This window comes from Scyliorhinus torazame, chromosome 11 (assembly GCF_047496885.1).
Source record: "Scyliorhinus torazame isolate Kashiwa2021f chromosome 11, sScyTor2.1, whole genome shotgun sequence".
Classification (NCBI taxonomy): domain Eukaryota; kingdom Metazoa; phylum Chordata; class Chondrichthyes; order Carcharhiniformes; family Scyliorhinidae; genus Scyliorhinus; species Scyliorhinus torazame.
Window position 1 is genome coordinate 155,515,175 of NC_092717.1, and position 25,861 is coordinate 155,541,035.

At 42.8% G+C, this 25,861-nt stretch overlaps 1 protein-coding gene across 3 annotated transcripts in view; it reads right to left on the bottom strand.

The window, feature by feature from the left end:
• lpin2 (lipin 2) overlaps positions 1 to 25,861 on the bottom strand; it is a 148,442-nt gene that overhangs the window by 101,528 nt on the left and 21,053 nt on the right. Inside the window, exon 1 of one of the 3 annotated variants that reach the window (XM_072467904.1) lies at positions 22,396 to 22,566. The exons of the other annotated variants lie outside the window; for them this stretch is intronic. Within the exon in view, the coding sequence (XP_072324005.1) occupies positions 22,396 to 22,479 (84 nt within the window). The 5' untranslated portion in view covers positions 22,480 to 22,566. Of the gene's footprint in view, positions 1 to 22,395; positions 22,567 to 25,861 lie in introns of those variants that run through there. 3 annotated transcript variants of the gene reach the window in all.

Sequence of the window (25,861 nt, forward strand, 5' to 3'; positions counted from 1 at the left end):
TGACAAACCCAACAGCAGTCTGTAAATGCACAATTTAAAGTTAGTATGCAGGTACAGCTAGTGATTGGGAAGATAATATCATAATAATCTATAGTGTCATAGTTGGCTTACATGAACACTGCAATGAAGTTACTGTGAAAAGCCCCTAGTCGTCACATTCCGACGCCTGTTCGGGTACACGGAGGGAGAATTCAGAATGTCCAAATTAACTAACAGCACGTCTTTCAGGACTTGTGGGAGGAAGCCAGAGCACCCAGAGGAAACCCACGCAGACACAAGGAGAACATGCAGACTCCGCAGTGATCCAAGCCGGGAATGAAACCTGGGACCCTGGCACTGTGAAGCAAGTGCTAACTACTGCGCTACCTTGCCGCCCTAACGATGGGAATGGAATATAAAAGTAGGGAAGTTTCACAGTATCTCATTAGTGAGACCAGATCTAGAATGCTATGTAGACTTTTGGTCTCCTAACAGTTCAAAGAGGTTCACTCAACTCATTCCTGGGATGAAGGGCTTATCGTTTGACGATTGAATAGGTTGGGCCCATACCCATTGGTGTTTAGTAGAATAAGAGGTGATCTTATTAAAATAGAAGACCCTGAGAGGACTTGGAAGGATGTTTCCACTTGTGGGGAAGACTAGAACTAGGCTCAAAGGGCTGAATGGCTTCTTCCAAGTCCTATGTTCCACAAAATCACTTTACACCAGTGGTGTGACAGGAGTTGGGTGATGGAACTTGAACAGAGTTCTCCCCTCCCTCATCTAGGATTTCCAATACCACTTATACTGCTTAGAAGAGGGTAACACAGCATCTAACAAGAATCCAACCCGAGTTAATGCTACCCTGTGCAATCACTTAACTGAGAACGCCTTAAAAAATAAGACCCAATATACTGCAGGGTTTATGACTTGGATTCCAATTTGTGATTTCCCATTCAGTTGCCTTCTCCACCTCACCCATACCATTGGGGCATGAAACAGAGAAAAGTCTAGTATTTCATCAGGACTGAAGTGAGGAAGAAGGGTGGGGGGGTTTGGGAAGAAACAAAAATCAAATGGTGTTGCGCATTACAAAAAACAAAAGGATCTGTACTGGGGCCGTTGCTGTTTGTCATTTTTACCAATGACCTAGAGGAAGGCGCAGAAGGGTGGGTGAGTAAATTTGCAGACGATACTAAAGTCGGTGGTGTTGTCGATAGTGTGGAAGGATGGAGCAGGTTACAGAGGGATATAGATAAGCTGCAGAGCTGGGCTGAGAGGTGGCAAATGGAGTTTAATGTAGAGAAGTGTGAGGTGATTCACTTTGGAAGGAATAACAGGAATGCGGAATATTTGGCTAATGGTAAAGTTCTTGGAAGTGTGGATGAGCAGAGGGATCTAGGTGTCCATGTACATAGATCCCTGAAAGTTGCCACCCAGGTTGATAGGGATGTGAAGAAGGCCTATGGAGTGTTGGCCTTTATTGGTAGAGGGATTGAGTTCCGGAATCGGGAGATCATGTTGCTGCAGTACAGAACTCTGGTACGGCCGCATTTGGAGTATTGCGTACAGTTCTGGTCACCGCATTATAGGAAGGACGTGGAGGCTTTGGAGCGGGTGCAGAGGAGATTTACCAGGATGCTGCCTGGTATGGAGGGAAAATCTTATGAGGAAAGGCTGATGGACTTGAGGTTGTTTTCGTTGGAGAGAAGAAGGTTAAGAGGAGACTTAATAGAGGCATACAAAATGATCAGGGGGTTGGATAGGGTGGACAGTGAGAGCCTTCTCCCGCGGATGGAAATGGCTGGCACGAGGGGACATAGCTTTAAACTGAGGGGTAATAGATATAGGACAGAGGTCAGAGGTAGGTTCTTTACGCAAATAGTAGTGAGGCCGTGGAATGCCCTACCTGCTACAGTAGTGAACTCGCCAACATTGAGGGCATTTAAAAGTTTATTGGATAAACATATGGATGATAATGGCATAGTGTAGGTTAGATGGCTTTTGTTTCGGTGCAACATCGTGGGCCGAAGGGCCTGTACTGCGCTGTATTGTTCTATGTTCTATGTTCTATATGATACACTACAGTGATCCACTCCTAAAAATTAAATGAAAATAACTTTTGGTTCTGCAAGTTCTGGTCCTCGGGGACTAATGACTCCACTTTCTATATCTCGGCTGAGAATCTGTTAGCAATACTCATCTTTATCACGTGCTAACATTATGAAGAATTGTGTACAGGAAGCTCTTGGGTTTCCACATTTCAAAGCTGTGCAATAGCCAAGGGCTCTGTCACTGATGCTATATTGTTAGTGTCACAATATCTTCGGATTATTTTTCTATTGAAAGGGCTTGATTTGTTTCAATCATTATGTTTTAAAAGCAGAGTGTATTTCTGTAGGGAAAATAAATATCTGAGATGAGTTACTGTCTCCTCATAAGCCAACAAGAAATTTGGTAGCTGTTCTCCATAAATGACAAAAATATCACATGTTGTAAGATTTTTGACTTGTCGTCTGTTAACAGCCTGCGATAAAACAGAATTATTTAGACAAAATTCACGTAAATATGGAAAAAGACAATCCAATTGAGGGAGAGATGCTGAGGCAGAAGCCATCCTGCATCTTCTTTGCCTAATGCACAAGGTTGTAGAAAAGCTTCAGGTTCCGAGGTCCACATTCGAGGTGAACTTTGCTCAATATGACATTTGATAGGTGATGTAGAAGCTATTGACCACAGGGCCCAATCCTTTGTAAACAGAAGGAACATGTCCACACATTGCATCTTTTTCAACTAAGCAAAATTTTGAGGAACAGTTATTCCCAGGTTCTTTCCCCAGGGCAATGCCTTGACCAGAATCATAGAATCTACAGTGCAGAAGGAGGCCATTTGGCCCATCGAGTCTGAACCGGCCCTTGGAAAGACCACCCTACTTAAGCCCACACCTCTACCCTATCCCCATAAGCCGGTAACCTCACTTAACGCTTTGGACACTAATAAGGGGCAATTTATCATGGCCAATCCACCTAACCCGCACATTTTTGGACTGTGGGAGGAAACCGGAGCACCTGGAGGAAACCCACGCAGACACAGGGAGAAAGTGCGAACTCCACCAAGAGTCACCTGAGGCCAGGTCCCTGGAGCTGTGAGGCAGCAATGCTAACCACTGTGCCATCCTTTTTTTGTACAGAGGGCAGATTTCCTTACATTAGTGAACCAGATGGGTTTTTACAACACTACTTTTAATTCCAGATTTGTTTCAAACTCAAAATTTACAATCTGCCGTGGTGGGATTCCCCAGGAACATTATGTTGGGTCTCTAGATTACTAATCATGTGACAATACTACTACACCACTGCCTCGTTTGCGTAAAGTAGGGCAGTTTACAGTTCCACACTACATTCTCCATGGCAACGCCTCACCAGAGTCTACTTGCCAACCAATCAGCACTCACCTCATGGAGTATAAAAATTGTTGTTCCCCTTTACTGTTGGTAATTTCCTGCCAACTGTTGAGCACAAGGCCAAGTTTTTAAACTTTTTTTTCCAGCAAGCAATACCAAGTTCAAAACCATCAAATTACGAATTAACAACGCATTCAAATAAGGCTTGCAATCTCAAAACTATTCTGACCTGTAATTTACCTTTTATTTACTTTATTAAATGCGGTTGTGATATAAATCAAAATTGGTTTAAAAAAAACTCTGAAAAAGGTCTGATATCAAGGTTCGCGCCAGGCGCTGAATGGATCGCTGTGCTTTGGTCCCCCCTGGTGGTGGGATCAGGGTTTGCGCCCAGATGCCAGCAGGTCATTTCTTAGTGTTAAAGACCGTTAGTCACAGAGAGAATGGGAAAACATGAAAACAATTAAGTTGAAGATGTTTCCCAGTGTTTAACATATTAACATCATACAACATGGTACGCAAACAAGACTATGTAGTAAGAATGGTAAACTGCAAGCAGAGATATTCATCCTTGAGAAAACATCCAAATTCACAGAATCATGAAGCAACGGTAGTGGGGAAATACCATTAATATCCTGTTTAATCTGAAGTAATGGGCCAATTGTCTGGCAGAATAGCCTGAGCTGCTTTTCATTATTCAAGAGGAAGATAAATTATCAGCTGTACAATGTTGTGCATCCCTGTAATTTTAGTCAATAGGCTTCTCGTCCTATTCATAGCTCGAGACGAGACAAATATTTCAAATCAGACAGTTATGCCATTATTAAGTGCAGAACACAACCAGCCTGCTGACATCAGCAGGACAGGGCACTGCGACTTCAGAAGACAAGAAATTTACGCAAGCTGAAATTTTTCTTGCGATTTCACAATTTAATTGCAGCTTAAGAGTTAAATGATTAGACCAGAAGTCGCTGAACTAAACATTCAAGTGGCTTAAACAGCCCTTTCTCCAAATCAAAAAAAAGACATTCATACACACACCAACAAATTAAACTATCTTACATAAGACAAACTGTGACGATCATAGATTAGGGCAAATATTTTGCATGTGTTTCTGTTTGAATTCAAAATACCTATACAAGTGTGATATTGTATCAGAATGGATAAAGAAGATGTGAAGTGGATGCTTCCTCTTGTGGGGCATTCTAGAACGACAGGTCATAGTCTTAGGGCAAGTAACAAATTGGAAACCCAAAGGGTTGTGAATCTGTGGAATTCGCTACAGCAGAGTGCGGTGGATGCTGACACAATGAGTAAATTAAGGGAGGAGTTAGACAAATCTTTAATTGGCAATGGGTTGAAGGCCATGCTGAAGGGCAGGGCTCGAATGGCAGAGCAGACTCAATGGGCTAATTCTGCTCCTATATCTTATGAACTTATGAAGAATGGAACACTATAATTGAGATTATGGTTTTAAATAATGCTGTACCATGCTGATGGTTTATGAGGCACATGTTCTTAGCATCTTGCTGTATGGCTGTGCAACATGGACAACTACAGGAAAGAAGCTCAACAATTTCCATCTTCACTGGCTATGGCGCACTATGGATAGATCCTCGCAAGACAAACCCATGAAATGCAGCAGTCCTCCCAAAGGCAGAGCTCACTATTTCATTAGCACTCAAACAGAAGTGGCTTCATTGGCCATGTTATGTTGGCACAATGGCAGAACGTAGCATACCCAAGGACATTGTTTTGTGAGGTAGGCGGAGTCAGTCGCCCAGTGGGATGCCAAAGGTTCCACTTGTGCGCATGGCATGAAGGCCCCAGACATCACATCTTGGGAGTCACTAGCTGACAGCAGAAAACGGCGACACCTCCTGTGGGTTGGTATGGAACATCATGACCATCAGTGGCTACAGCAGCTTGGCAACAGAGGCCAATGTTGAAAAAATACAACCCACAAATGACACTTGGCAGCTTAGTGTGTGGTACTTGTCACAGAACCTGCCTCTCAAGCCATTAGCAAAGGTGCACAGAAGATACCCCATTGGAAATGGATTTGTTCGCTGGGTGCTCATATCTTTCAAAGACGAAGGGATTTCAGAACAAGGCCAAGGCAGCAGTGGCATTAGCAACTTCAAACATTTGATCTGAAGCTTAATAATAAAGTTTTCATGGAGCCACTAAGCTCATAAAATTTACAAAGAGCACAATTTGAATATACATTCAATTGAGAAAGGGAGAGTTTAGAACTCCTCCTTGCAAGCGTTACATTTATCAATAGCTGGTTAAATTGAACTAGGATGGATCAATAGACAGACCTGTAAGCTTACAGTACTGAAGGAGGTCATTCGGCCCTCCGTGTCAATGTCGGTCAAAGATCTGACTGCATTTATCAACAATTGGCCCATAGCCCTAGAGATTACAGCAGCACAAGTGAATACCCAAATAATACTTAGAGCTTCTGACTCAACCACCCTTTCAGGCAGTGAGTTGCAGACTCCCACTACCGTCTGGGTAAATAAAAGTTTCTCCTCAATTCCCCTCTTCTCTTACTCTTACCGTAAATCTATGCCCCCTGGTTATTGACCCCTCTACTAATGGAAAAAGAACCTTTTCATGCCTCTCAATCTTACGCACCTCCATCAGGTCCCCTCTCAACCTTCACTGCTCAACAGCCCCTACCTATCCAATTTTTCCTCAAAGCTCAGGCAGCATCCTTGTAAAATAACAATAGTTTCTTGAACCAAACTAATGCAAGTACAAACAAATTGGAATTAAGTATATCTCATTGGTGTTTGGTTTAATTTTCTTATTCCTTAATACTATAACATGGGGCTTCTGGTGGCGGCCATGAGCTGAGCGGACACACAAAAGGTGGCTCCCTGGGTTTAGGCCTTTTAACCCCATCAAAAGGGCATCAAAAGTGTAAAAGAACACAAGAACTAGGAGCAGGAGTAGGCCATCTGGCCCCTCGAGCCTGCTCCGCCATACAACGAGATCATGGCTGATCTTTTGTGGACTCAGCTCCACTTTCCGGCCCGAACACCATAACCCTTAAATCCCTTTATTCTTCAGAAAACTATCTTTATCTTAAAAACATTAAATGAAGGAGCCTCTACTGCTTCACTGGGCAAGGAATTCCATAGATTCACAACCCTTTGGGTGAAGAAGTTCCTCCTAAACTCAGTCCTAAATCTACTTCCCCTTATTTTGAGGCTATGGGCCCCCTAGTTCCGCTTTCACCCGCCAGTGGAAACAACCTGCCCGCATCTATCCCATCTATTCCTTTCATAATTTTATATGTTTCTATAAGATCCCCCCTCATCCTTCTAAATTCCAACGAGTACAGTCCCAGTCTACTCAACCTCTCCTCGTAATCCAACCCCTTCAGCTCTGGGATTAACCTAGTGAAACTCCTCTGCACACCCTCCAGTGCCAGTACGTCCTTTCTCAAGTAAGGAGGCCAAAACTGAACACAATACTCCAGGTGTGGCCTCACTAACACCGTATACAATTGCAGCATAACCTCCCTAGTCTTAAACTCCATCCCTCTAGCAATGAAGGACAAAATTCTATTTGCCTTCTTAACCATCTGTTGCACCTGCAAATCAACTTTTTGCGACTCATGCACTAGCACACCCAGGTCTCTCTGCACAGCAGCATGTTTTAATATTTTATCATTTAAATAATAATCCCTTTTGCTGTTATTCCTACCAAAATGGATAACCTCACATTTCTCAAGATTGTATTCCATCTGCCAGACCCTTGCCCATTCACTTAGCCTATTCAAATCCCTCTGCAGACGTCCAGTATCCTCTGCACTTTTTGCTTTACCACTTATCTTAGTGTCGTCTGCAAACTTGGATACATTGCCCTTGGTCCCCAACTCCAAATCATCGATGTAAATTGTGAACAATTGTGGGCCCAACACTGATCCCCGAGGGACACCAATAGATACTGATTGCCAACCAGAGAAACGCCCATTAATTCCCACTCTTTGCTTTCTATTAATTAACCAATCCTCTATCCATGCTACTACTTTACCCTTAATGCCATGCATCTGTATCTTATGCATCAACCTTTTGTGTGGCATCTTGTCAAAGGCTTTCTGGAAATCCAGATATACCACATCCATTAGCTCCCCATTATCTACCCCACTGGTAATGGCCTCAAAATTCCACTAAATTAGTTCGGCACGACCTGCCCTTTATGAACCCAGGCTGCGTCTGCCCAATGAGACAATTTCCATCCAGATGCCTCGCTATTTCTTCCTTGATGATAGATTCCAGCATCTTCCCTACTACCGAAGTTAGGCTCACTGGCCTATAATTACCCGCTTTCTGCCTACCCCCTTTTTTAAACAGTGGTGTCATGTTTGCTAATTTCCAATCCGCCAGGACTGCCCAGCTTTACCGCACCCCCCACCTACTACAACCAGGATGACGACTAGGCAGGAATGAAGCCGCAACACATGTAAAAGCAGAGCAGAAAGCCGTGAGCCCAGAACAGGGAGACCCACGTGATGGCTCAGAACTGAGCATGGCTGAGCAAACAGGATCGCTATCATTGGACAAGCTGATGGAATTCCACAACAGAACTCAAGAAACACAGAGAAGGAATGATAGAGGCCCCATGGCGACAATGAGGTCAGCAGTAGAGGCTGCATTTGCCCCAACAAATAGGCAATGGACAGAACAAAGCGAAGACTGGGGGGCCGAGGAGGCAATGATATGGGACCTGGAAAAGGCAGCCACGGACCAGGGGGAGCGGATCGCCTTGCTCGAAACAGAGGTGGCATGGTAGGTGTCGACTTAGAAGGCACTGAAGGGAAAAGTAGATGATCAAGAAAACAAGTCCCGTTGGCAGAACCTACAGATCGACGGGTTATCGGAGGGCTCAGAGGGGAGGAAGCCGACCGAATTTGTGGCGTCTATGCTCAGGAAGCTAGTCGGGAAGGAGAGCTTCACTTGGTGAACCAGGCCCATAGGTCGCTCCAACGGAGACCCAAGTCGAGAGAACCACCACAGGCAATGATAGTGAGGCTCCACAGATTCTAGGACAAAGAACGGATTCGGAGGTGGGCGAAGAGCATGCGGTCATGTAAGAGGGAAGGACATGTACCAGGTCATTGGAGCAGAGTGAACTGACCAAGTGCTGACCATAAGTTAGCAGGGCCAAAACCGCACTACTTGAAAGCAAGTTGCGGATTGGCGTGCTCTACCCAGCTAGACGTTGGGTTACATACCGGGACAAAATACTATTTCGATACGCCAGAGGCAGCACGCCTCCAAAAGAATGAGCTCGAGAAGAAGCAGTGAGGAAAAATCAACTTAATTCGGACTTTCATGGACGGCAAGGGGGGGGGGGGTTGGGGAGATCCCAGTGAGAATAGATATCACCTTCAAACAAAATGGAGGGGGGGACGGAGAGGTACTGATGGTAACAGACATGTGGGCAGTAGAGCAGCAACGCAAGGTGAACTAATAGAGAAGCTCCAGCTCCCGAAAGGGAACAAGCTCCGGTACTTGCAGGCATGAGACTTCCTCCAGAGAGACCACGACATTCCCCCAGATACCTGAACACACTCTACTGGACAGACTACTAGCTCTGGACTCGCTAAATATAGTGACATATACGGACGATTGTTAGAAGAGCTAAGGGTCCCACTGGGAGAGATTGGGGGGGGGGTCAGCGTAACCATTGTGCCGGAGCTCACCTCCTGTTTCACTCCTTCCTGGGGTGTGGTACTCGTTGGGTATCTGCCTCCTCAGGCTACAAAGGGGCAGCTCGGACTATACCTACACTACGCTGGCCGCTGCAATGTAAAACAGACCACTCTCTTTTGTCATTTTTTCTCATGCTCTGTTTTTGCTTGATAACACGAATGTAAATTTCGATCACATGTATAGTAAAGGGATGTAAATTATTTATAACCACAGTTAGGATTACTGCAACTGTATAATTGAACTGTATGATCAGGCTTACCTGTCATAAATGAAAACTTCTTGAAAATACATTTTTCAAAACATCCTATAACATTTGGGCAACTTGAATTGGTGTTGTTTTGACTGAAGGGAATTGTAGAGATTGTAAAGGATACCACTGAAGAGTACAGTTTTTCATGTTTTGTGTTTAAATTATTAAAGTTTAGTAACATTATGTATTTTTTTTTGTCTTTAAAAATGCATGAATCAAAATTAAAACTGAAAGCGGCCCAACATTGGGCTGGATGTATGGCACCAGAGGTTCATCACACTTGCTCATAGATTGTGTGGGATTGATAGGCACTCAAGTTAGGAGAATGCTTTTCAATGCAGTACCCTCTATCGGGGTTCTGGAACCACTGTTAACAGAGCAAGAAACGGTTTACATCCATAAGTCAATCAGATTGAAGAATTGTCTAATTATTAATCAACTCCGTCTGAAATTGCAAGTATCAGTATTCGTGTCAAATCAAATTGAATCTGAAAATGAAGCAAGGAGACTCAAAGAAAAAATGGAATTGAGAGAGGGGAGCGAGAGAGAGAGAGACAGGACGGAAAAACTTTTACTTTATTTTGTAAATCTCTGACAATAATTAAGATGTGAAAGATTGCAACTCCACAGTGGTAAAAGAAAACCTCTAGTGTCAAATAAATTATTCGCAGTAATCAAGACTGATCACGCTGGTAAAGGTGTACTTACACTAGAATGGGTAAGTTTTAACTTTTCCTAGCCAGTTTAGTGGGTATGTCACGTAGCACAGAAACTTCATGCTGTTGATGGGTTTCAATGCAGAGTTTGTAAAATGACATTGTGGCATATCTTGCAAACGAGCAGTGCAACTCCCGACACCCCAGCTTTCTGATTTTCACATGAAACCATTGTGTGAAGTCACCAGAAGTTTAACGTATGCCATTAGACCTCACTTTCACAGCAAAATCTAGTTCAGTATCAAATCATCCAGAAAACAAAAGTCGTAGCATAATGAGGATGACACCAAACCCATTGTCTCAAGTAGTCTCATCGTTGTAGGCTATAATTTTCTTTTAAATTGCCACGATTACATTTTTAGATTGGGTCTAAATTAAATGTTGGCTGATGGTTACTGACCTAACTACCAGACTTAATTAACCACATGACTGCAGAGTAAAACCACAATTGCACAGGACATGCAGGGGAAATTGACTAGTCATTGGTGTTCCAAAATTACCTCAAACAGTAGCCTAATTTTTCTATCTGCCTTACCATGTGTACTGCACTGCCATTGTACTCCATGTTTAGGTCATTCTCTCTCTTCATAGTGACCAGCAGAGCTTTTCTTGTGCATCGAAAGGAATCATTTCCATTAAGCTTCTTTTTTTTTTTAAAAATGCAACTTTACATTTACATAGATAGTTAGAGCAGTGTTTTTCAAACTTTTTTTCCGGGGACCCATTTTTACCAACCGGCCGACCTTAGTGACCCACGCCGGCCGACCTTCGCGACCCACCATTTTCTCTTACCTTGTTTGTTGCTGACAAAAATGGAGAAAATGGTTTTGGGTCCCTTTGGCCCCCCAAATGTGGAAATAAAAAAGCCTGCGACCATATAGATTAAAATGCGGCCGCACTGCGCATGTGTGCCTGATCTTCAGTGCGCATGCGCACCGATGATCGGGCACACATGCAGAGTGCGGCTGAATTTATTTTTAATCTGTTCCTGGTCATTTTGAAGGCCGCTCACAGCCGGCATTATTCAAAGCCGGTTGCTGCGCGCGGATTTGCACGATCGGGAGCGCCACGACGGACGGCTCCGTGACCCTTCCGCAGTCACACCCCCGAGTTTGACAATGCCCGAGTGAATTCATATAGGCTTCAGATACAAAGCATGTTCTCCCAGTGTCTGCGTGGGTTTCCTCTGGATGCCGGTCCGGTTTCCTCCCACAATTCCCGAAAGATGTGCTTGTTAGGGGAATTGGACATTCTGAATTCTCCCTCAGTGTACCCAAACAGGCGTCGGAATGTAGCGACTACAGGATTGTCACACTAACTTCAAACAGAAATTTGAAAAAATTAAAATTCCATGTAAGGTATTCTCTGTTTCCTGTTAGCTAACCAGTCGTCTACCCATGCTAATATGTTACCCCGACATCAAGAGCTTTTATTTTCTGCAATAATGTCTGATGTGGCACCGTGTCAAATGCCTTCTGGAAATCTAAGTATAGTACATCCACTGGTTTCCCTTTAATAATAATGATAATCTTTATTATTGTCACAAGTAGGCTTACATTAACTTCTGTTAAAGTTTACAGGGTTTACCAGAGCCTCCACTGGGATATCTCCCCTCTCCTACTCCTGTCCCTGCTTTTACCCACACCAAATGAGATATTGAGCAATAGAAAACCCCTACTCCTTTCAAAGTTAATTGATGCAACATGAAGCAATAAAAAATTGAAAATGACCCTGAATAATAATCTTTATTATTGTCACAAGTAGGCTTACATGAACACTGCAATGAAGTTACTGATAAAATCCTCGAGTCGACTTATTCCGACACTTGTTCACCAAGGGAGAATTCAGAATGTCCAAATTACCGAACAGCATGTCTTTTGGGACTTGTGGGAGGAAACCGGAGCACCTGGAGGAAACCCACACAGACATGGGGAGAATGTGCAGGCTCCGCACAGGCAGTGAGTCAAGCCGGGAATCGAACCTGGGACCAAAAGGAGAACAAATGCACTTCTGGATTCCTATACTTTATTAGTATTCAATGAGCCTTAGTCAGAAGTGTTAACTAGTGACGTTAGCTTGAGGGGCCAAATGGCCTACTTCTGCTCCATATCATATGTTCGTATGATGGGCAAATGGACTGGTTTGGGATTGACTGCAACATTTTCCTCACTCAGCAGCCCTGTGACATTCAATGTCAATTTGTAGAAAGTCACAACTTACATTCATATGCCACAGAAGCATAATCAAGATAGAGGGGATATCAGGTTGAATGATTAAATGATTGGTCAAACAGACAGGCTTTAAGCAGAGGAACAATGGACAGGGCAGTAGTGGCATGGAATTCCAAATGCTCAAGAGGTCTGAAGGCACATGATAACAGTGACAAGCAAACTAAGTTGGAGGTACATAAGAGGCCAGAGTTGGAGGAGACACCCTGGGGCTGTTGGGTTGGTGATCGGGAGCAGTAAGGCCATGGAGTGAGTGATCATATGATCAACAGGTTTAAATGACATTCAGAAGTGCAGATCCACTTCTTTCTTTCCTTCCTTCCATCAACCAGTCTTTCAGGACCACCCACCTATATCAGATTTCAACAGCCAAAAGAGTTTACTTCTTACTCTTCAGCTGTTGGCAGTTTAAAAGCAAGAAACTTGTTTTACTGCTTCAATGCTTCTTTTAAATTCAGTATCGAAGTTGTAGCAGAAAAAACTGGCCGTTTAGAAATTTAATTCAGAGGGACAGGTTCCCTTTGAACATCTAATTCTCCCATCATTCTTCCTGTGCTCCAGAAACCCAAGAACTTGCTCAGGTAAATAGTGATGACAGGAGCAGATTTAAGGACTACAAAGGCATGGTGAAATGGACAGACACATAGCAGGTTAGATTTAATGCAAAGAAGTTCAAAGTGATACATTTTGACAATAATGAGCAGAGGTAATGACAATAATGAGCAGAGGTAATGCAAACAAAATGCTGCAATTTTAAAGTGGACACTGGAACAGAGACACACCAGATTCACATACTCTACCACCCTTCACATACTTATGCTAGTTAATATGGCTGTTGAAATACAGGATCCTTGACTTTATAAATAGGCATAATGTTTAAAAAAAAGTGTACAAACCAAACATTTACAAATTACTGGTAGGTGGCCAGGGTTGGAGTGCTGTGTTCAATTATGGACATTAAGGCTTTAGAGAGTGTGGTGATATGCATCACTGTAGGTACACAAGGGGTTAATGTAAATACACTGGAACTAGGTAAACACTGGAGGGAGCACCAGAGACATACACACAGACATTCAACCAATAGGTCAGTAAGATAGGACACGACCAATGGGCAGTCAAGACACACCCAGAGGTGACACTACCACAAGGAGGCTACCCATGCAAAAGGACAGGGCACACATGCTCTCCCTTTTCCATAGGCGACACTCGAGAGACAGGGGCAGATCAGGAAGCATCACACCCACACGTGGATTAGAGCAGACTGCTAGTTAGATTGAGTTACTCTAGCAAGATCAGGAGAGTCGAACTGAACTCGGAGAATAGTTAACTGTTCAATAAATGTGTTAAACCTATCTCAAGTCTGAACCTTCCTTTGTCAGAGTATACATCAGGAAGCAGCTTATGCTACATGAAGTATAACACAACAGAGAGAACTGCAAGAGATTTACGAGAATGATATCAGGGTAAGGAGAGTTATGCAGGGAAAACTAGAGAAGGGTGAATTATTCTTCAAGAGCAGGACAAGAGATTAACATTTCCTCGGGCAGCAGGGCCAATGAGAATTTGTTTTTAAACTTATGGTGAAACACTGTTTGAAAAGGTGGTGGATACCAACTTTCACAAGGAAACTGAATATACAATTGAAAAAGTTGTGCATGGCTATAGTGAAAAACCACCAGGGGAGTGGGGCAAAATGAATTCCTCTTTGAAAGCGATGTCACGATGAATGAGAAGAATTGGTGGCGATCTAACTGAAACATATAAAAAAGGGTTAAAATAAAAGCAGACCTGCTGGGTTTCTCCAGTTTTTAATTGCTTAAAAGATGTTGCCAGTGTAGGGGCTGAGAAAATGTTTCATCGGTCTGCAGAATCTAGAACACGAGGGGTCAGAGTCCCAGAATAAAGAGTTGGCCATTTAGGACAGAGATGAAGAGAAATTAGCTCACTCAAAGGGTTGTGAATCTTTGAAACACCATAGCCCAGAACTGTGGATTCATAGCGGTTAGCATAGTCAATATATCAACAGGTATTTGGAATCTGAGGGAACTAAGGAATATGGGAATAGCTCACGTTGTTGGTTTTGAGGTAGAAGATCAGCCATGATCTTGTTAAATGGCAAGGCATGCTTGAAGGCCAAATGGCCAACTCCAGCTTCTACTTATGTTCGTATAATATAAAGGTCTCCTTCTGTTCATAGAAGGGTCATATTGGACTAAGTTAACTCTGCTGCTCCCTCCTCAAGATGCTGCCAGATCTGTGGAGTTTTCTTCCAGCATTTGTCTCTCCTTCCACATTTATACTGTCTAATTCTATGGCTTTCATCCCATGATGCCATAACTGATAAATCCATCTCATACATTCTTCCACACCCTCATGATATTTCAAAATTATAATGTTTAATAACATGCACTAATCTCCCAGCACAGCCATAACTGAAACACCAATTCTATTACTGTCCCACCCCCTCAACACCATCCGACTGCTCCCACGTTCGCAGGCCACATCATTGATGTCCATCTCAGTGCATTCTTCCCAATGCTGCCACAGAGAGGACTCTCTACTCCTCCCATTGGCTCCATAATTTAAGATCCCACAGTCCCACTCCTACCGATCATCATCTTCTCAAAAGGGCACCCGACTGAGACTATATCTCTCACCATTTAGAACTGACAGTAATGCTGCCAGACCCAGTTTGAAAATAGCTCCAGAGAAACTTATGTTCATAAATACCCCAACCATAGATTATTTCGAAGATACTGTGTAGACACACAGCTATCATAGAATTTACAGTGCAGGAGGCCATTCGGCCCATCGAGTCTGCACCAGCTCTTGGAAAGAGCACCCTACCCAAGGTCAACACCTCCATCCCATCCCCATAACCCAGTAACCCCACCCAACACTATGGGCACTTTTGGACACTAAGGGCAATGTATCATGGCCAATCCACCTAACCTATGCTGTCGAAATTGCAGAGATTCCCAGATGGATGTTCCAAGGTTCAAGAGCTTCCTTTTTATCAGGAGACTCTGAACATGAGCTAGTGAGGAATCAGGCAATTCAGTAATGTTTTGATCTATTGGAAGATGCTTTTTTATGGATTCTGAGATTTATTTTCATATTCTGGTAGGCAACAGTGAATTTTCTCTCATTAACAGTGATAAGGATGAGGGTGCTGCTGGCAAGGCCAGTTACTCATCCGTAATTGCTCTCAAGAAGGTGGGGAAAGTCACCTTCTTGAAGTACTACAGTCCATCTGGTGCAGGCACAGCCACCCACAGTGCTGTTAGGAAGGGAGTTCCATGAATTCGATCCAGTGACTGAAGAAACAGAGATATAGTTCCAAGTCAGAATGGCATGCGACTTGGAGGGTCTAAGCTGACAAGTTTCAAAAAGATTTTCTTTCTCAAAGTGCAATGCAAAAGTAGCTCAATCATGTGATTCTGATAACACACTTTAAATGAACAATGGAAGGGATTACAATATAATCTATGTATTTGTTTATTTGGTTAACAGTCACCTATGCGGGACCACAGATGGTGTACTTTAATGCACTTTATTCACTTAAACTCCAACTTGCCCAAACTACAGCCAACCCCCTCCACTACCACTTCAGCATTCCCACCTTGGAAGTTCCTTCTCAATGCCTCCACAACTGAGGCCCTCTGGCCCCACACAACTTTAATTCTTCCTCCCATTTTAACATGGTCTGCAAATGTTGACATTTCTTTAGCCCTACGTTGAAAGCATTACGTATAGAACGAACATTCAGGCCAGTAAAACACATTTGGGTGGGATTCCGCCCCCCCCTCTCTCTCCATGCCCCCCCCCCCCCCCCCCCCCCCCAGTGGGATTTTCTGTTCCCACCACAGTTAATAGGGTTCCCCAGTGGCTGTAGTTTGGGCAAGTTGGAGTTTAAGTGAGTAAAGTGCATTAAGGTACACCATCTGTGGTCCCACATAGGTGACTGTTAACCAAATACATAGATTATATTGTAATCCCTTAAAACAATCCCACCAGCGGGAACAGCCAGAAAATCCTGCCCAATATGCTGCCTTAGCTCACATCAAACCACGCAAGTTGCCTAAAACTCGTGCCATCAGTTTCCTCCCTTCTGGTCAATTTTAATCCAATGTGTTAGTAAAATTCCATAATCGATAATCATTAATATATTAATATGTTCCAGTGTGGTATTGTGGGCTTTAGTTCATTACCTAAAACAGGCACATGATTTTAGGTGATCTTGCATTTGCCAATTCTCAACAAACAGCTGAACTGAAAACTGTTCAAGTGGCGGACCTTGATATAAGCAAATAAAAGTAGCCGAGAGTCACACCTGTGTACAAAGGAACCCGTATGGAAGGCAATATACCCTGTAATTGAACAATGGCACACCAAGGCAAACACAAAACAGAGCTGCCGGGAAGGGGGGGGGGGGAAAAGAGGGAATTCAGCCACTTCTATCAGTTCAGAAGTAAAGTTCAATGTCAGGTGAGTGTACTTTTGAAGAAAAACAAATTCTAAAACAGATCGGTGATGCAAACCAGCTAGTCGCAAAGTCACGAATAAATAAACAGCACACATTTGAAGGCAGATTTTAAAAGCAGATCTTAAAAAAATGAAGAGGAAAAGACGAGCTGACTTTACACTCCAGGTCAGTAATTTTACTGCTGTTCACGTTCAAAACCCAAACCAAGTGTTTTGAAAATGTACACTTTGCACTTTTTCTGTTTTTTTTTGCCTCCCTGAAGGCATCGACTTCTTGCTGGAGTCTTGTTCCTTGGATTCCTAATGCCAACCTTATTCAAATGGCCATCTCATATTTCAGACAACACAATGAAGGTCACAGCAGGTCATTTAACTACTTGGGCAGCAGGGGAGAAGAAGGAGCACGTTTTTTTTTTAAAAAAGGACACTGCAGAGCTAAAAGTTTCTTACATACAAGAACAGATCAACTTTCGCTGCTTTTATAAATGGTACAGTTTAATCCCAACAAAGCTCGCAGCCAACAAATACACCCAAATCCAACTTCCAGGTTGCATTTGAGAGTCTGGGAGCTTGCTCCAAGAATAATGGTGCCAGATTTAGCAGTGGAAATACTGGTGGACCCTGACTTCATGGTTTCCCGAGACCCAAATTAAAACAGCAACTTTATAAAAGGTAGTCCACAAAAAAAAAAAAAAATTACAGGTCAAATTCCATAGACTCTAGCCTGTTGTCACACTTCACATTACGCACAAGCAGCAGAATAATTTCAAAGTAAACTATTGCTACCCCATACATGGTGAGAAGTTTCCGAATAAAAAAAGTTCAAATATTTTAAAACGCAAATAGTTTACACATTGTACTTTTTGGCAAGCTAAGATTAAGCATTTTACACAATACATTTAAGTGGTTTATGGCCAGTTTGTCATGAGAAATGCTAGATCAATGAACAGAAAATCATAGCGATCCGCATTCAATTAAGAGCCAGATAAAATTAATTTGCTACAAACCACAATTTTTTAGTGCATATCTGAATGAAGAATATCCTTGGGTGCAAGCTTTATAGCAAACCAGACTGTAGTTTATGAAATTGAAATAACCACATCCTGTGGAGTTAGAGCTGTGTGTTCATTCAAATGCAATTGAAGGTTTCAGGAACCAGTTCATTACAAAAGACTGGGGAACCTACAACATGGGAGGGGGAGGGACAGAACACAATAATGACTGATCATTTAGGGCTGAGATGAGTAGACATTTTTCCAACCAGTGTTCTGAATGTTTGGAATTTTCCAGCATATTGGGCTATGGATGCTCCACCATTGAAGATATTCTCAAAAATAGATTTTTTGGTTTCTCAGGAAATTATGGGAGGGGGCAGGAAAGTGGATTGACGCAGATTACGTCTGATCATACTCAAATGGCGAAGCAAGCTTTAGAGACCGTATGGTCTCCTCTTGCTATTTCTTAATGTTCTTCCTTTTTAAAAAAAAAAAATCGAGTACCCAATTCATTTTTTCCCATTAAGGGGCAATTTAGCGTGGTCAATCCACATACCATGAACATCTTTGCGTTGTGGGAGTGAAAACGTGCAAACTCCACACGGACAGAGCCGGAATCGAACCTGGGACCTTGGCAGCATGAGACAGCAGTGCAAACCACCGCCCTACCATGCTGCCCCCTTAATGTTCTTTCTTAAAATCCTTATATTCAAAATGGAAGCCAGGTCAGGAAGTTGGGTGGGCTGCAATGTAGTGAGAATGAGCTGAGAACACGCATGACAGGAAGTCAGAGAAACTTCACGATTATAGTGAGGGGAAAACTTGAGGAAGTGTAGCTTGGGTTAGGGGAAGGGAGGAAGTCACAGAAACAGTTAATTGGATGATCTTAACTTCAGTGAGAAAAAAGCCTGAGAACTGCTCGTTTGAAGTGAGGGCAGAAAGACAATGTGGCAGAATGTAGTGGAGAAAAGAATGGCGGGGGGGGGGGGGGGGGGGGGGGGCGGGAGGAGAGAAAGAGGGTTTATCTTCACATTCCAGGATGATCCTGGAATAGTGAGTTGTTTTAGCAAACAAGAGCAGTGCTTCATGTGTTCCAGCCAAACTTGGGAATGAATGGTTAAACCATAGCTGTTGGATTTATTCCTATTTTCCTCCTGCTCAGTGGATATTACCACCTGATCCAGATGAATGACGATTTATAGCTGCTAGCAACCACAAAGAAACAGTCCAGCTAACATACAGGACAGGTGGCCCCAGCTTTCCTGACCGTAAGGAGTTCCAGAATCCCAACGTTATTAGCCATCAATACAGCACAGTAGATCAGTCAAAGAAGCAGCTACGTTATGAACAAAACAGCCCTTCTCCCAAAAGACATATATCCATTCATATCATTCGTGTTCTGATTGTATGTTCAGTAATGTTCAAAACTCCAATACCCAGTCAAATAATATTCAATAAAGTCCTTGGATCTAAAAATGACTAGGTAATTGGCTGTCCCCTGCACTGTAGAATCTGTATATATACGGTCTCGCAATGGCCCAAAACCTACCACCCCACCACCTCAAAACCTTCATGATCATGGTTCTCTATTGTTCAATAGCGAGGATTGTCTTTTTTTTTTTTAAAGTATATTCATTCATATTTTTAGCATTTTACAAAAAAAACAGGACTAAAATATCTCACCCCCAAATACAATAAACCCTAAACCAACCCCATCCACCCCCAACCCTCTGCCAGCCCCCCCCCCCCCCACAACAGTTTACAGTAACTCTCCAAATTGCAAAATAAACAAACCCTATCTCTTGTGGAACCCCTCATCATTCCCCCTCAAGGCAAATTTCACCGTCTCAAGATGCAAGGACTCCATTAGTTCGGAAGCCCCAAACCACCCCCCCTCCCCAACCCCACTAACAACTGCCAGCTCCTCTGAAGTGCACCCCCAAATACCTGAAATAGGTTGTTGCCACTTGAAATGGCAGCGCTGCCTCTTCCCCACCCCCCCACTCCAATTCCACCCCTCGAAAAGACACCAGAAAATACCCACTTTTCCCCCCAATTCAACTTGTATCCCGAAACATCCCAAATCTCTGAAGCAGACCTATTATGCCTCCCACGGAAGAGCTGGGGTCAGAAATATATGATAGCAGATCACCCACATCCAGAGACACCCGATGCTCAACCCCCGCCCCCCCCACTATCCCTTTCTATAAATCCAATCCCCTAAGCACAATGGCCAAGGGCTCGATCACCAGTGCAAACAGAAAGAGGGGGGGGGGGGGGGATGAGGCATTCATGCCTTGTTCCCCAATGTAGTGGAAAAGATCCTGTATTCATAACATTCATTCACACACTAGCCATTGGATCCTTATACAATAATTTCACCCATGCCATAAACTTAGGCCCAATCCCAAACTTCTCCTCCAGCTCCACTCCACCCCTTTGGCTCCTCCATAATTTGGAACAGTTTCTCCGCATCCAACGTCATCACCACCTCCAAGTTCCTTCCTTCTGCTGTAGTAATGACCACATTCAGCAGTCGGCACACATTCGTCGACAACTGCCTACCCTTAACAAACCCCGTCTGATCCTCCACAATCACCTTCAAAATGCACTCCTCCAACCTCAATGGCAACACCTTCGCCAGCACCATCCACATTCAACAGAGATATGGGCCTATATGACACACACTCCACCAGATCCTTATCCTTTCTAAGCAACTAAATGGTTGCCTGACCCATCGTTTCCAGTAAGACCCCTTTAACCATTGCGTCCTCAAACATTTCTACCAACAGCGACGGCAACGTTTTATAAAATTCCACAGAAAAAACAACCACCCCCTGTACCTTACCCATCTGCGTCTTCCCTATCGCTACCTGCACTTCTTCCACCCACACTGGCACCTCCAATCTCCTACCTCCAGGAACTCCAACCACCCTAAAAGCTCACCAATATCCCCGCACCTTCTGGCAGCTCCGACTTATCCAGGTCCCTATAAAACTCTTCAAAAACCTTGTTCACCGCTCCGGCGCCACCACCAGCTCATCCAGCAATGATTGTCGTTGCCTACTGTACAGTATCCAAGCAAACACAACCATGTCATTAACATAGTATATAGCTGTAAACACCAGAAAACCAGTTTCAGAACACAAATGAGAGACTGATCCATCAATGTCTGAAATTCTAAACCAGGAAGGTTTTTGGGTGTCATTTAATCAAAATTATGTTGACAATTATCAATTAAGTGATATAATTCACTAGAATGATACTGCAATTATGTTTCCAAACAAATGTCTCCTCCTTTCTGCAAACACTTGTGTTGGTGGAATTATTATAAAAGGGATAGACCAATCAAGTGCATCTGCAAAAACTGTGGTGAGATGGAGGAGTGTAATGTATTAGTGCTTTACGTGGTCCAGCCAGAACAAATGATCCAATTCAGACAAATCAGAATATTTCCTGAATGACAAGAGACAAGTTATGGAGGAGCCAAAGGGGTTTAAATGTTCATACACACAAATTGCTAGAAGTTAGTCCACAGCTACGAAAAGTAACCACAAAGGCAAGAGGTACATCAGGCAGGGAACAGGGGGGGGGGGGGGGGGAAAAGAGATGGTGGCGGGAGTAATTCTTCAGTTGCCCAGTCTTTTACCAGATCTGGAGTACTGTATTCAGTTTTTGGACACCAGATCTTAGCAGAGAGAGATATTGATAAAACAAATTACTGCGGATACTGGAATCTGAAACAAAAACAGAAAATACTGGACAACCTCAGCAGGTCTGACAGCATCTGAAGGGAGCTAATGTTGCGAGTCTGGATGGCTGTCATATACTTGTGTAAAAGAGATATATTGGTTTGGAAGGGGGAAGCTGGTACCACAATATATCAGGGATTAAAAGGTTAAATTATGACTGTTGGTTGCATAAATTTGGTATGAATTACCTCGTGTTTAGAAGATTGAGAGGAGAGCGAATTACCGTGTTTAAAACAATAATACAGATAGGTAGTGTACATTCAGAAGAATGAATGCAAAAGATTACAATTCTGAAATCTGATCAGGAAGCGCTTGTTCATGCCAATGTTAGTAAAATATAAAACTCCTTCCCCGAAAGAATACCAGGTCGGCCAAATAAAATATATAAGAATGAGATTCAGACTTCTGTTGAGAAAGCACACCAAGGGATCTGGACATTATTAATTCTCCCTCCGTGTACCCAATCAGGCGCTGGAATGTGGCGACTAGGGGCTCTTCCCAGTAATATCATTGCAGTGTTAATGTAAGCCTACTTGTGACAATAAGGATTATTAAAAATGGGAGGTACCAATCAGCGATGATCTGATTTCTGGCAGAACAGGCTTGAGGGACTGAATAGTGCTGTGGAACTATCCCACAAGATAAAATTGGTTTTATAACTATATAGCAATTTTAAGACGTTTTAAGCTGTGTTAAGGTACATTGTGCCATTCAACACTCTAATGCACACTACAAAGACCTCTGGAGCTCTTAAAAAGAAAACAAACAGCAAGAACTTTAAGGAATAAAAGGTTGCAGATCTCCCACCCCACCACCAAAACTCTCCTCCTACCCCCAAGGCTTCAACAAACCTACCCAGAGCCACGACCTTCCGAAGCTGTTACCTTCACTTTCACTGCTTTCTCCTGAAGAATCAAAATCCTTTTTGTATAAATACATTTTTAAAAAGTATTTTCCTTCCTTAAAACTACAAAAATCCTGTTCTTTAAAAAAGCATTTTCCAGTAGTCAGTGCTCACAGGAAAACATCCAAGGAATCGAAGTTTACCAAATGCGCTATTACAAAGTACGTCTACTGATAAATAATTGGTTATTTACCAGCATGAAAAGCAAAACAGAAGTTCACTAACCAATAGAAACTGCAAATCAGTCCCAACCCCTCATCAGAAAGATAAAGCGATACGGTCAAAGGCTGCTCAAGAGTTTGAATTGATAGTAACAAACGTATCTCCATTAGCAAGGGCATACAGTCCAACGTAGGAAAACAACAAGAACTCGTTAATAATTAGAGGTCTCATGTCTTTAACAAGCAGTAAAACAAATGGCAACAAGTAAACATTGATGTTGTTTCTGGTTAGTTTTGAAATCACGTTTACCACTGACGCATTTGTTTTCTCCCTCACAGGTCCACATGTTTATGAAACCACCGCATGAGCAGGGGGGTGGGTAGAGGGCAGGGGAGTGGAACTTGGTGAGCTGCTTTCACAGAAAGCCTCATGGATATGACAGGCCAAATGAGCTACTTCTGTGACTTCAGGATGTTATGATGATGAAATAAAGTTTACTTTGAAGAATTTTGTAAAATTACTATTTACTTTGAAACAAAAAGATTAAAAGAGTAAAAAAACAGGATAAAGTAGAAGTGTCAAAGAATAAAAGTGTCTGAAGCATAAGTGTGCACACCATCTTAAAATGAAGTAGACAATTCACAGTTCTGTATTCCACACAGCATAACCACTTGAGATACTATTGGGAAAAGTGTCTGCCAAGGAAGTTTAATACCAAACGTATTGATTGGATAGGCTTAACAAAATGAATGAGCGCAATTTGGTTCAGTGTTCACAGTCAGAAATGTTAGCTCAAGCTCTGCTGCAGCTATGGGCACCTATTTTAGCTGGCATCCAACAGCAGTAATGTCAGCAAGCAAGGCAAGTGGCCATGCACAATTAAGTACGCTCACAGACAGAAAACCAGAAGTTAATGCACTGAATTACTTAATTTTTAAATTTACATTCTCAGATCTGATTGGATTAAGATAGAAACTAAAATAAGCAAACTGTTAAAAACTAAACATTCTACAAATATAAAAGTAGCTTTTCAGGGTCAGTGAGGGCATTTAGAAATAACTTTAAACCTAGTAGACTTAAAAATTCAGTTACACCTCATTCAGCAAAACCTACAAGGTTTTCATAAGAGTTTTTTCCAGCAAGGTCAACAGCAAAAAGAGGTTTTCACCAATTTGCCGATTGCTTAGAAATTGTATACCGGGTTCTTCATCATTGAACTCTCTCGAGTATAGAAACGTTGGTGTTTCCAGGTTATTGACTCCTGGAGCTGTCAGTTTCAGCAAAGTAACAATGGTGAATGTCAGCAGTTTCGCAGTCATCAATGCCAACCCCAGGCCGTTGTTTAATACTCATCCCCCCAAAAAAGAGGAATCCAGTTGCCTGTTGACTTAAATGTAAAGATCCAAAACTTGATCTGACAAAAAAAAAAAAGAGCTACTCCTCCAGTGTATCAGGTAGTGTTCTTCAATACATTAAACAAAACAATCTTTTTTGCAGATGTCACGTTTTCCTGCAAAACGGTGATGACTCCCAATCATTGGTACCAAGTTGTCCCGAAATGTCACGTGAAAGATAATCATAACTAAGTCAACACCATTTCATTAAAATTATTCAAAAGCAGTTATAGTGCATTATAATTTTGTTTTCTAATATACTTTCACAACATACTTTCACAGCTGTCATTTTGTATTAGCTTGAGAAATTGGCTTGGGAAAATTCCATTAAACCAGAAACCACTGCTCATTCACTTGGACTTTTTTTATGGGATAAGTAAAAGAGTTACCAATGAAGCTTCTGTAACATAAAACCTCTACTCATACATGGACTTCAAGTTGCACTTGTGCGCAGATATCTTAGAATTACAGAAATCTTAAAGCAAAGTTAACATTTTAATTCTTTTTTAAGCTTGTAGTTTCAGGAATGTACATAACCCATTTCTATTCCTATACTGTCGACATTTTCATTCATGTACCTAAACTTAGGGAAGCACGAGTCACAACAGATGTTTCTTTTGTTCAGGAACCTGGGGGGGGGGGGGGGGGGGGGGGGGATTGGCCTGTTTTTGATCAATTGTTTCCTCACTTCATCTTGTTAAAAATCAACCTAGAAAATTGCTCAAGTATGTCTTGCACACAAAATGTAGGACAAATCCAACCCATACAATTACTGCCCCATCATTAAAGTGATGGCAGAGAAGTCAACAGCGCCATTAAGCAGCCCTTGCTTTGCAATAAACATCTCATGGACACAGTTTAGGTTCCACCAAGGGTCACTCAACTCCTGACCTCATGACAGCCTTGGTTCAAACATGGACAAAGGAGCTGAATGCCAGGGGTGAGGTGCGAGTGACTGCCCTTGACATCAAGGCAGCATTTGATACGAGTAGGACATCAGGGAGCCCAAACAAAACTGGAATCAATGGGAATCGGAGTCAATGGGAATTGGGGGAAACTCAGCTGGTTGGAGTCATACCTAGCATAAAGAAAAATGTTTGTGGTTGGAGGCCATTCATCTCAGCTCCAGGACATCACTGCAGCAGTTCAACAGGGTAGTTAGTGCCCTAGGCCCAACCATCTTCAGTTGCTTCATCGATGAACATCCTTCTATCATAAGGTCAGAAGTGGAAATATTCACTGATGATTCCACAATGTTCAGCACCATTTAGGACTCCTCTGAAATAGCCCATGTCCAAATGCAGCAAGACCTGGACAATATCCAGGCTTGGGATGACAAGTGACAAGTCATATTCACACCACATAAGTGCCAGGCAATGACCATCTCCTACGAGAGGATCTAACCATCGCCCCATGACATTCAGTGGCATTACCATCGCTGAATTAAAGATCCTGAGGGTTACCACTGATCAGAAACTGAACTCGCCTAGCCATACAGTACTGTGGCTACAAGAGCAGGTAAGAGGTTAGGAATCATGTTGCACTCACCTCTCGACTCCAAAGACTGGCACACTCTACAAAGGGATTTGATGGAATACTCTTCACTTGCCTGGATGAGTGCAGCTCCAACAGCACTCAAGCTCAACACCATCCAGGACAACGCTGCCCGCTTGATTGGCACCCCTTTCGACAACATTCACTCCCTCTACCACCAACACCCAGTAGCAGCTGTGTGTATCATCTACAAGATGCACTGCAGGAACTCACCAAGGCTCCTTCGTCAGCACCTTCCAAACCCATGGCTGCTACCATCTAGAAGGGCATGGGCAGCAGATACATGGGAACCCCACCACCTGGAAGT